This window comes from Liolophura sinensis, chromosome 7 (genome assembly GCF_032854445.1).
Source record: "Liolophura sinensis isolate JHLJ2023 chromosome 7, CUHK_Ljap_v2, whole genome shotgun sequence".
Taxonomy (NCBI): Eukaryota; Metazoa; Mollusca; class Polyplacophora; order Chitonida; family Chitonidae; genus Liolophura; species Liolophura sinensis.
In genome coordinates, this window is record NC_088301.1 from 58554596 (window position 1) to 58568241 (window position 13646).

The 13646-nt window shown below is 40.0% G+C and overlaps 1 protein-coding gene and 1 long non-coding RNA gene across 2 annotated transcripts; one reads left to right on the plus strand and one right to left on the minus strand.

Moving 5' to 3' along the window:
• The first annotated feature begins 225 nt into the window (after nt 1-225).
• On the plus strand, nt 226-1515 carry LOC135471631 (uncharacterized). The gene is made up of 2 exons (XR_010444453.1): nt 226-374; nt 969-1515. It is a non-coding gene; the product is annotated as an uncharacterized LOC135471631 (long non-coding RNA).
• Nucleotides 1516-8528: 7013 nt separating this feature from the next.
• On the minus strand, nt 8529-12757 carry LOC135471786 (uncharacterized). Its single transcript, XM_064751123.1, has 4 exons — nt 12643-12757; nt 12313-12447; nt 10331-10536; nt 8529-9619 (listed from the first exon to the last, which is right to left on the minus strand). The coding sequence occupies exons 1-4, from the start codon at nt 12701-12703 to the stop codon at nt 9416-9418; spliced, it is 606 nt and encodes a 201-aa protein (XP_064607193.1). The 5' UTR covers nt 12704-12757; the 3' UTR covers nt 8529-9415.
• Nucleotides 12758-13646: the final 889 nt, after the last annotated feature.

Below are 13646 nucleotides of genomic sequence, written 5' to 3' on the forward strand. Positions count from 1 at the left end.
TCCGGTCGGTCAGACTTCATGACATCATATTTCTTCATTCGTATAAGCCCAAGAAATGTAAGAAGAGTTTTGCGGGATGTCATAGCTAAATTGCAGATTGACGCTTGTGTATAGTTACTTGAAGCCATATACACGAAGGACTCCTATGTCCGTCTATCTTATCTTAAAACTGTCTTTATCCTGACTGTTAATTCTTCTCTTTTCTGCAACAGGGGCGGTTTCCGTGGCTGGAGTGGTCATAGGCTGCATTATAGGGGTAGGGATTGTGATCGCGCTGATTGTGGCGTGCTGTGTTAAGGGTTGCTGCAGTACACAAAGCCCGGGCGTTGTGTTCACCCAACAACCGCAAGGCATGACGGTGTCCCATGTGTCAGGTATGTTACTTCTCTAAAGATTACTTTTATACAAAATAACAGATATGATCTTTTCTTTTCCCATTTGTTAAATTGCCCTGAACTGAAAGTGCTATATAAAAGCCTATACTCTAAACAAAAACAAAAAAAACAAAACAAAAACAATTGCTTCACAGAACAGGGTGTGGGTAGGCCTTTGTGTACCTTTTTTATGTATACGAGAAAATGTGTGCAAGGTTACATATTGATGTGCCTGTCAATATTTCAGTTTTACAATTAGTATGTATACGGGGTATGCCTTGAGAATACCATACAAAGGGCACATATGTTATCCACCTTTTTGACACTTGTCATTCTTGTCTGATTGTAATCTGCTTTAAAATTTGAATCAGTTTTGTTCATTATGGCAGAAGTTGGTCAGTTACGCATTATTTACTACATAGCTACCTTATAACATCACACCGGTATTATGTTACAGTTTTGTAACCACAGGAGGAATTGGAGTAAAAGTCACTTTGTGAACTCTGACCTAAACGTTAAGTAATGGAGCATGATTTACATGGAAAGAAGGGATATATGTCTATTAATTACACAATTCCTGCCATTCATCCATAGCTTCCCATATGAATCAAGGCTATGTCCATGGCTACGGACAGGGTCCTCCGCCGTACAGCACCGCGTCCGCCTATCCCGGTACATATCCTGCAGCAGGGCAGAAAGTTATGTATCAGCCTCCCTACACGGCTAATCCGCCGCCCATGCAGCAACACCCGCAAAATGCGCCCATGCACTCTCCGGTCAGCCAGGCCCCTCAAATTGCTTCAGACATGTCCTACCTGGCACCCGTTGGGAGTTCTGTGCCTTCTACCCCCAATGTCGAGATTGGAGACGATGACAGGACCTACGAAAGACTGCAAGTACAGAAGTGAATGAACTCTCTGTCTCTCCTCTCTCTCTTTCCACAGAAATGACCATACCTAATTTACATATATGTCTACCGTTAACGTCTCAAATTTTTGTTTGTATTGTCGAAAGTCTATCTCATTAACAAAATAATAGTATTATTATTCATAGATATTTACGTGCCACTAAAGCATCGCGAATAGACATATCGTGGAGTCGTTGATGGTTTCGAAGAATTTACTAAACGGAAAATTTAAGCTATATAATATTAATTAGTACTGATCAAAACTTGCTTGCTCATCAAAATATTTTTACTGAGCCAACTTATTATTCATTTAAAATGTTAAACCTTCAAACAACTTTCCTCCAGACATCAACTTAGGAACGAAACATTGGTGTCAGACCACTATTCTTGTCTGTTAGCAAACAGATATGTTTCCTTCCATAGGCACGCAGAACTAATCGCGGTTCTAAAAAACAATTTAAAACTCAAAGTTAAAATAAGATAAAAGATACTGAAGGATGAACTTTCCACACTATATTCTTTTTTATGATATACTGGTGAAATCTAGCTTTCCTTTACAATTTTGCAAAATGTGTAAATATTTTTCTTGATACTTATATATATATATTCTACATAGTTTTTGAATTTTTGGAGGAAAATAGACTTTTATAAGGAATATGTAACACATGGGTTTAGTGACAATATCTCTCACGTTCATTCGTGATGATATATATGCAATTTTGTTGTCCAGAAAAATATGTGTGGATTATAATGTACTGGATGAATGACTGAATAATAAAACATGAGTGAAATCCCCAGTTGTGTTAAGAGTTGTCTTCAGTCGTAATTTCCATGTCTCTTACTACAGAGCTGACATTTCCAGTAGCCTACCCATCCACATGCAAACATTTCCCAGTGGCCTATCCATCCACATGCAAACACTTCCCAGTAGCCTACCCATCCACATGCAAACATTTCCTAGTAGCATAACCATACACATGCAAACATTTCAAAGTAGCATAACCATACACATGCAAACATTTCCCAGTAGCCTACCCATCCACACGCAAACATTTCCCAGTAGCCTACCGATCCACATGCAAACATTTCCCAGTAGCCTATCCATCCACATGCAAACATTTCCCAGTAGCTTACCCATACACATGCAAACATTTCCCGTAGCCTACACATCCACATGCAAACATTTTCCAGTATCCTTCCCACCCACCTGCAAACATTTCCAATAGCCTACCCATCCACACGCAAACATTTCCCAGCAGCTTACCCATCCACATGTACCAGTAGCCTACCGATCCACATGCAAACATTTCCCAGTAGCCTACCCATCCACACGCAAACATTTCCCAGTAGCCTACCCGTCCACATGCAAACATTTCCCAGTAGCCTTCCCATCCACATGCAAACATTTCCCAGTAGCTTACCCATACACATGCAAACATTTCCAAGTAGCCTACCCATCCACATACAAACATTTTCCAGTAGCCTTTACACCCACCTGCAAACATTTCCAATAGCCTACCGATCCACATGTACAATATTCCCAGAAGCTTACCCATCCACATGCAAACATTCCCCAGTAGCATATCCATCCACATACAAACATTTCCCAGTAGCCCTCCCATCCAACATTTCTGAACAGTACCCTACCCACTCGCAAGCAAACATTTCCCAGTAGCCTTCCGATCCACATGCAAACATTTCTTAATAGCTACCCATCTACATGCAAACATTTCCCAGTAGTCTTCCCATACCCATGCAAAAATTTCTCAACAGTACCCTACCCACTCACATGCAAACATTTCCCAGTAGCCTTCCCACCTACATGCAAACTTTTCCCAGTAACTACCCATCCACATGCAAAAATTTCTCAGTAGCCTACCGATCCACATGCAAACATTTCTCAACAGTACCCTACCAACTCAGGAGCAAACATTTCTCCAGTAGCCTTTCGATCCACATGTAAACATTTCCTAACAGTAACCTACCCCACTGAGAAGCAAATATTTTTCCTCGTAGCCTACCAATCCACACGCAAACATTTCCTAGTAGCCTTTCGATCCACATGTAAACATTTCCCAGTAACCTACCCATCCACGTGCAAACATTCCCAATAGCTTTCCCATCCACATGCAAACATTTCCCCATGGCCTACCCATCCACATGCAAACATTTCCCAGTAGCGTACCTCACTCACATGCAAACATTCCCAAGTTACCTACTCATCGACATGCAAACATTTCCCAGTGGCCTGCCCAACCCACCCACATCCAAACATTTCCCAGTAGCCTAACATCCACCTGCAAGCATTTCCCAGAAGCGTACCTATCCACATGCAAACATTTCCCAGAAGCCTGTCCGCCCATATCCAAACATTTCCCAGTAGCCTGCCCATTCAAATGCAAACATTTCCCAGTAGCCTACATATCCACATGCAAACATTTCCCAACACCTACCCATCCACATGCAAACATTTCCCAACATCTACCCATCCACATGCAAACATTTCCTACTTAGTTACACATCCGCATGCAGACATTTCCCAGTAACCTAACTCACTCACAAGCAAACATTTCCCAGTAAACCTATAGAGGGAACAAGTCAGTGTTCGTAAAGGATGAGGGGGAAGGATGGGTGTTTTGGAAACAAACGTAAGAGAAGGGACTAAAGTGTGTCAAGAAGGGCAAAACGTGGCCTATGCAGCACCCTTATTTGTCTTTTGTACATCCGTTCTTTAAGCTATCATTTCAACCATTTCAGTGTGCGTCACAATCCAAGAAGCTACTTCTTCGATTTTAATTCCACGCGGAATAAGTTTCTTAGGTGTACACTCTTACATGCAGATATGGACAAAAGAGATCGAAATTAGACTTGTTTTCGTGACTGGAATACAACGCCTTTCTAATATCACTGAAAACTGATAACTGCGAGGTTTGCATGAAGCAGTGTAAATATATATTAATATAGGCCTATGTACACGTTTTTCATTGTCGAACTGCACCATATGTTTCTGAAGGTAACGGAACCGGTTTAACCGGTTTTACGGGACTTGGTATGAATCAAGGCTATAGGCCCTCCGCCGTACAGCACCGCGTCCGCCTATCCCGGTACATATCCTGCAGCAGGGCAGAAAGTTATGTATCAGCCTCCCTACACGGCTAATCCGCCGCCCATGCAGCAACACCCGCAAAATGCGCCCATGCACTCTCCTGTCAGCCAGGCCCCTCAAACTGCTTCAGACATGTCCTACCTGGCACCCGTTGGGAGTTCTGTGCCTTCTACCCCCAATGTCGAGATTGGAGATGATGACAGGGCCTACGAAAGACTGCAAGCACAGAAATGAATGAACTCTCTGTCTCTCCTTCTCTCTCTCTTTCCACAGAAATGACCATACCTAATTTACATATATGTCTACCGTTAACGTCTCAAATTTTTGTTTGTATTGTCGAAAGTCTATCTCATTAACAAAATAATAGTATTATTATTCATAGATATTTACGTGCCACTAAAGCATCGCGAATAGACATATCGTGGAGTCGTTGATGGTTTCGAAGAATTTACTAAACGGAAAATTTAAGCTATATAATATTAATTAGTACTGATCAAAACTTGCTTGCTCATCAAAATATTTTTACTGAGCCAACTTATTATTCATTTAAAATGTTAAACCTTCAAACAACTTTCCTCCAGACATCAACTTAGGAACGAAACATTGGCGTCAAACCACTATTCTTGTCTGTTAGCAAACAGATATGTTTCCTTCCATAGGCACGCAGAACTAATCGCGGTTCTAAAAAACAATTTAAAACTCAAAGTTAAAATAAGATAAAAGATACTGAAGGATGAACTTTCCACACTATATTCTTTTTTATGATATACTGGTGAAATCTAGCTTTCCTTTGCAATTTTGCAAAATGTGTAAATATTTTTCTTGATACTTACATATATATTCTACATAGTTTTGTAAATTTTTGGAGGAAAAAAGACTTTTATAAGGAATATGTAACCCATATTATGACAGGAAGTAAGTGTAACAGGACGCCTAATGGCCCAACCAAAACGTCTGACATCCATCTACCATGATTATCATTCGGTGGATAGCTGAATGTAACATACATGCATTCTCTAATCTGACGCCAACACAGCAGTCTGTCCATTTATAACAAGAATTCTGCTCCTATTGGTTTCAAACTGTAGAATGTGGAACTACACTGTGCAGTTATGATTTAGAAAGCTAAGCTATTCTGCACGGCCAGTAGAACGACGTAAATCCATCCACGTACGCACGAATGAGTCCTTACATAGGTTCATGTGACATTATTTACTAAAGCCTTGATACACATACTAAGCCTCCAGACGTCATTCACCCCTCGTACACTGAAAGTACAAAGAGGACGACAGTGCACAATTCTCATAAGCCTCTGGCGACCGATTATCACCACAAAATCATGCTCACAATCACAATGAACTCCCAATTCGTCTGGGTTTAAGAATGTCAAACCTGCACCGGCAAACCATTTTTCTTGTCATGTACAGTTACACGAAGACAGGAGTAGTTGACACAAGTAAGGTATATACACATATACAATACATGAGTGTAGATTAATGATAATAATTCCACGTCGGCTTAAAGAACGAATAGTTTGTTCCTCGATGAGGACGGTTCTATATATAAGAAAGCACCCAACAAATTCATAGTTGGGGATATATAGTGTTATGCAATAGGTCGAGAGCATGTATGTTGCACTATAGCTAATATAGCTATAGCTAATATGAATAGTTCACTCTGCCCATAATCCCCTACATAGATGGAAGAAACCAGAGCGTCCAGAGTAAATTAAACGATCGACCTTTAGCAAGTAACCGAAGAATTTTCTCTCATGTGACGCTCAGAAGGTTCTACATGTCATCTTGAAGGATCGTGAATGTATGTATGCATGAATATATGTATGTATGTATGTATGTATGTATGTATGTATGTATGTATGTATGTATGTATGTATGTATGTATGTATGTATGTATGTATGTATGTATGTATGTATGTATGTATGTATGTATGTATGTATGTATGTATGTATGTATGTATGTATGTATGTATGTATGTATGTATGTATGTATGTATGTATGTATGTATGTATGTATGTATGTATGTATGTATGTATGTATGTATGTATGTATGTATGTATGTATGTATTTATATGTTTATCTAAATATGTATGAGAGTATGTGAGGTGTGTACGGGTGCGTGTATGTATGTATGTACGTATGTATGTATATATGTATGTATGTATGTATGTATGGGGTTTAACGTCCAACCATTATTCAGACATATGACGACAAGCAGTCATCAGGTGTGTGTACCTATAATGTGTTTCTTGTGGCAGGGTGAGTCCATGCCGCTAATGATATCGGCATGATACTGAAGAGTCATGCCGAAGACACCAGATATATTATCACATTATACTGACACCGGCACAACCAGTCCTGTTTCTTTGCTCTAACCTCTCAGTGCTGATCTCCCTGCGAGGCAGTAGCAAGTATCATTTTTAAAGTCTTTGGCATGACCCCGATCCGGTTTTGGGAACGTGAATGACTATATAATGCTCAGCGGGCTCAAAATGCATGTCATTTGGTGGAACGTGGGTGACTAACCTGTGACGCTCAGCAAGCTAAAAAATGCGTGTCATATTGACGGAAGGTGAGTGACTAACATGTGACGCTCAGCAAGTTCAGAAAGCGTGCCATATTGACGGAAGGTGAGTGACTAACCTGTGACGCTCGGCAAGCTCTAAATGCTTGTCATATTGGCGGGAGATGAGTAAGGTGGCGCTCAGCAAGATCTGAATGCTTGTCATATTGACGGAAGGTGAGTGACTAACCTGTGATGCTCGGCAAGCTCTAAATGCTTGTCATAATGGCGGGAGGTGAGTGACTAACCTGTGATCCTCGGCAAGCTCTAAATGTTTGTCATAATGGCGGGAGGTGAGTGACTAACGTGGCGCTCGGCAAGCTTTAATTGCTTGTCATATTGGCAGAAGGTGAGTGACTAGCATGTGAAGCTCAGAAAGCTCTAAATGCTTGTCATATTGACGGAAGGTGAGTGACTAACCTGTGATGCTCGGCAAGCTCTAAATGCTTGTCATATTGACGGAAGGTGAGTGACTAACGTGACGCTCGGGAAGCTCTAAATGCTTGTCATACTGGCGGAAGGTGAGTGACTCACATATGACCCTCGGCAAGCTCTAAACGCTTGTCATATTGGCAGAAGGTGAGTGACTAGCGTGTGAAGCTCAGAAAGCTCTAAATGCTTGTCATATTGACGGAAGGTGAGTGACTAACGTGACGCTCGGGAAGCTCTAAATGCTTGTCATACTGGCGGAAGGTGAGTGACTCACATATGACCCTCGGCAAGCTCTAAACGCTTGTCATATTGGCAGAAGGTGAGTGACTAGCGTGTGAAGCTCAGAAAGCTCTAAATGCTTGTCATAGTGGTGGAGAGTGAATGACCGTTAACGAAGTTCGCGTAAATAGCTTTACAACCACTGTCGACGAATTATTATTACCATGATGCTGAGAACATTGGAGGCAGAGGAGAATCTCAGATACCCTATCCAAAAGCAGATAATGAAAGAACATTTCGTGTGGCTTAGAGATTGAAAGGCAAGGATGTTAATCTGACCTCGACTCGTTCACTCCCTCTGTCCGGTTGGAAGATGTTCAGGATGAATCCTAATACCATCCATTGGATTTGGACCAGCAGTTTTAAAGATGTTAACAAAATCTGAATTTTGATCTATTATTTTCTTACATATTAAAGCGACTAAACACTTCATTCGAAGATGCAGAAAATCTATAAAAAAAAAAAAGTAAACGTTATAGTCTGAAGAATCAGCAATATTCGAAAGTTTTACTTGACTTGATACTTTGTAACATTGTTTGGCTAAGCGTGTGGAAGACGTTAATAAAAAAAAATACCCCCGCCTCCAGTTTCCAAACACGTACATTATATAGGGACAGAAGTGTGATGGAGGAACTGACTTGTTATGGTGTCGTTTGTTTGGATTAGTGTATAGTGAATGTTCACGATTATTTCGGACCTTTTCCCACCTGAGTTAGGTTTAATCCGTTAGTCAGCTAATTTACCTGACCACATCTTTGTACAGATAACATCAATTCTGTATCAATACTTTTGATTGTATTCACATAAAGCTTTTATTTGTTTCAGCTTTTTACATTATTGTCAGATCCATATTTATGTACGTAACCAACCCAAAAGTTGTCTGTGTTCACAATGTTCGTATCCACAAATTACGACAAAGACTATGTCGAAGAAATTTTGGTTCAAAAGACGTAATACAGCCCCACCAATACAGATATATCGCAATATTAGGTATAGTGAACAAAATTTCCCAGGCTTGTCCAGAGCTCGTTTTCTCAATGCGCCCTTTTGTTAATATTCCACCCATCTCTAAACTTATGAAACAGTATCTAGGAGAAACCGAGAGGATGATAGATTTTTGAACTTTTCTCTAGTGTAGGCCTCAAGGCATATATAACTCAGCCGAAGGTGGAAAGTCACTTAGGCTGCACAAGGGTAGTCGTGTTTAAACAGAAACCATAGTGCACAATAAATCCAGGTGTTGCTCCAGAAGAAAAACTATTTTACATTCAGCATAGTTGACTTCTTCTATTCAGCGATTTGATGATCACTTTTGAAAATAGGCATAAACCAGTCGTGCACTGATAACTTATTGAAACCTGCCTTTCTATCAGTCGAATTATCCACCGTTGACTAAGTGCAGCGGCCTGCGTCAGTCAGAAGTATCTAAATGTAGTTTAACAGCAGATTGAGTTGCGATGTCCAGGGTCCAAGTTTCCTTCCACCAAAATTAAGAGTGCATTATGCCTTTAAGCATTTTTGCGACAGGTTTGCCACATTTTGTGGAGCGCGCTCAAAGTTCAGTATGTCATACATCAAATTTGATATGAGATTACCTTGCATTCCGATCAGCAATCGATATATAGGCCTACAGTAAGAAAAGCTAACCGCAAAAGTTTTGCAATTATTTTAATCTGCATGACAATCTGTATACATTAAACTTTGTTAAAATGTAAGAAACAGATTTGCAAATTTTATTAATAATACGTGATGTCCCAGTGGTTGCTTTCCCTGGCATACGTATTCCTGGATCCGTCTCTCCACTGCATGGCTCCGTCTGAGCGGTTGGATATTTGATTGAAATTTCTTCGGACGAAGTTCAACACACAATCATTGACCCCATAATAGCGGATGTCGACTTTATACCCCTTGGAATGGCTGTATTCGCCTGATGAGTGTCCCTGTAGTAAGAAAAGCAACCGTGAGAATATTACCTAGTGTTCATAACCAGGTAAGTAGATTTAACAGCTAATAACACGTTAGGTATATTTAAGTTGACGACACAGTAATTAAATTGGCATTCTTATAAGCTGCTGTTTTTGTTTTGTTTTGTTTTTTCTAAAGGGGGGGGGGGGGTGCGTGTTGGAGGTTATCAACATTCTATTTGAATTTACGAGTAGGCAAGCCTATGTGGAAAGAAGCCATGAAACTCAGACATTTCAGCCTGGAAATAGGTGACTTAAAAAAACGTTGGTTACATAGAAAATGATAAATTTATTTGGTCGTACATATTTATTTACTAGTATCAATAACAAAAGATATCGATATTTGTATCTGGAGCATGTGAAAGGGCAATGTAGCTAGTCTGCCGTAAAAACCTTCGTGCAAATAGTGTGCGGCGGAATGTTACCTCGGCAGTGAATATTCACACTGACCGCGATGGTGCGTCAAATGGCTGCAAAATTGTCCAAGGTCATCGCTGGAAAGGGTCTTCTGAGATACCATACATGCCAGCTTTATCATGTTTAAACCAGTTCTGGTCGAAATAATGGCGCCATTTTAGTGGCAGTACACCGGTTGTATTTCAGATCATGCTACTTAAAGCGAAAGGTAGAGAGCGACGCATGCGCTGTAAGGAGTATGATTCATACTATGACTAGAAAATGGTTTACCGTTTCGGTTCCTCCTGTGACCACGATGTTACACTTAGACGCATGCTTGAAGGCAACCAGGCCTACCAGAGTCGCTCGTCTCATGCCCGTGAAGGATGTACAGCTTCTTACGTTCCGGTCATTGCACCCACCGGTCGACGACCATGTCATCCCGTTGGCTCTGAGAATCTGAAGAGCTTCGGCATTTGTCAACCGTTCTGCGTTTTCTAAAAAAGGGTTAAACAAAAAGGTACATGTGAAACCCTTACAGTATCACAGAGCGTTGTATGTATTTGGTCTGGTGTCATACTATACAAATATAGCTCAAAAATTTCTTGAATCATCCAGCTTAGACGAAAAATCGATTGTTTGTCTTCGTTTTGCTTTTCTCTTCTTAAAACAACTCAACTATCTAATCACTTTAACAGTCTGCCAAAACAAAATTCTAGTTTTAACCCATCCCCTAAGACAACCGGGTAATGCAGGATGAGGGCGTCTGATCTTCCGCATTATAATTCTAAAAATATAGCATATGTTATCGATTTCAACTTCAGCACCGGTGTTAATATCTATTATGGGAATTACATGGTTGCCCGATGTGTGACATGCCTATGACTATTCTACGCTTACGTCATAGCATACATACTGGTTTTAATAATACAGAGAAATTCGCGACAAGGTCATTAATTGCAAACCAGTGAGACATTATGTTAATTGACAAAATGATTTCATGTACAACCGTTATAGTAACTGATTTTAATTCTTTTTAACCTAAAATCCACACTTTAATTTTCAACCAGGAAGGATGACATCTACGATGATATGACGGTCAGTTCTGTTGGTAGAGAAAACCGGACGCCGGGCCAGACTTTACCACCATGGCTTTTGGCATGTAACTGACAATTTTTTCCTATAGCTATGACGCACTAAGGCGGTAAAGAGGGCATTTGGTTCTTGTAGTTGATGCATCAAATCGTTTAAAAATAACACTTTCTTGCACTTGTTATTAAAATATATAACATGAGTGTAAGCTATATGCATATATTTGTAATCAAGTGCCATATAGAATCATTATAAATACTACACTGAAAAAATCATTGAGTTTTGGCCCTGATTTACGGATTTTAGAAGAATATTGTGTTTCCAGAACATATAATTTGCATTGGGATTGTGTCTTCTAACCTTCATGCAAAAGACCTTTTTGGGTCATTACTAAAACAACAACTTCATCTTTGATTTAGACGTGCTTCTGTTCACCTTGATATGGATGAAATAGATATCATCGTTTTACGTCACACAGAAGTAGTATATAGTGGACAGCAACAGCACGGATTTGTTAACATAATTTAAGGATAGCTCGAGGTTCGTGTCCGATTTTGGTATTTGTGTGTAAATTAAATTTTGTCTTGAATGCATAATTTTAATAACATACAGTATAAATTTAAAACTGTGAAGCTCTTTGTGAAGAATTCCAAAATTATACATTTAATGCTACAATGTATAAATGTATATGGCATCAACAGTACTTACGGAAGGCATGACCTCCATTATCGCCCTGCATAAGAATAGCTGGGTTAGTGCATAGCACTGAAGTGGTCATCTTGTCTATGATGATGACCCGGCGATTTCGCCTTTTACGATTTGCCAATCACTGGCAGTTGTCAGAGACATGCGTTGCGCTGTGTCCCACAAAAGTGGTTTTAGTGACTTGCCAAAAGCCTGCCTTATACTCTATGTGTTGCTCTTTTCGAACGCGAATCGAGCGCAATGGGGGCATATATCTATTCGTTTAGCTCCCTTGACCGCCTAAATAAACTAGTTATGTAGTGTTGTCGATCACACATTGCCACCCAGTACACTGGAAAACAGCGAGAAAAGAAATATATAGAAAATTCGGAAATGGAGCTAGCTATAACGGAATTCATGTGCATGCGTGTATGCATAGTGTCTTACTCGTTTTACTTGACGCTTTATGACAGTACGTACAACTGTAGCACACTCACCTTCTCGGCCAGCTGGTAGACAACAGCGCCTAGCGCTAGGGCCATTACACAGCCCTTCAGGACCCCTCCGGGACATTGCGCTTGGGCTCAGATCATATTGGCACTTCCCGCCGGCGCCCAAACACCGCCAATCTCCTACAAGTTGAAAAAAAAATTGAAAATCATAGATATATTATACGATTGAATTACAACGCTGAATGAGATGTCACAAGTCTACCTATATCTGCCCTTGATGATTTTTTCCTCAATTAAGATGACACATTCTTGAATGTTAGAGACAATGGCGTCCTGTATGATGCTGAAATCATCTCAACAATATGAAAAACTTGCCCAGAACATCTGCAACCAAACAAGCACCAATGAACAATACAGTCTGAAGTGTGGATCTCATCTTGTAAGACCAACTTCACCAGAGAGCAGGAAATTATCAAACATCTACAATGGCTTCTTATATATAGGCCTGTGTACCATAATCCTTCTAATTTTTGGGGGACAGGTATTAGTAGTGTTGAAAGTAGAATATTACATTTCTTTACCACCCTTTTGGAAAGGTCAAGATATGAGTATGTTGTGTAACCAGGTGAGAAAAAAGAAACTCAATACTCCTGCTAGAATTACATATATATTGGCTAAAATAAGCATACCTGGTGTCCCCAATTTTTAGAAGAAATAGCGTAGTCTAGCATAATATACATGACATTTAACCAGGCGCTACAGCCCAGTTTTCACCAGGGCCAGCCACCTTACAGGATGGTAAACATCAACCAATTTGAATTTCCCTTTCCGCGAAACAGGAAATTAATTCCCCAAGACAATCTCGTTCGGTGTTATTTTTGTTTGCTCTCTAGGTGCATCACAAGACTGAAATCCGGGTTGACAAATTACCCTTTTGTTTGATCAGGGTTGTAACCACTCTGTTCTAGACAAACAGAGAGTCACGCTTAAGGAAACACCTCCAATATCAGAACTGACAAAGTCTAGTGCCATGCATATTCGTAATTTAAAGCCAAACCACTTCTCTTCGTGTAACACTCGCTCAGGTGATTCTAATCGAAGCGTTCTCACTCAAAGACGACACTCTATAGGCCAAATATATGTATGCATCAGTGAAGTAACCCATATAAAGTTTTAAAAACCATAATTTTTCACTTTTGTAATGTAACATTATCGATATATCGCAGTTAAAGGTAAACAAAATCGTGCACATTGAGAAAGTCGAAATTGCAGAAATGTTATGAATTTTAACTAATCATGCGCAAGTAATTTCTATAGCGCTGTTTTGCATTTCTGCCATTTGTACAAATATATAGGTCAACCTATACCTGTTATGAAAA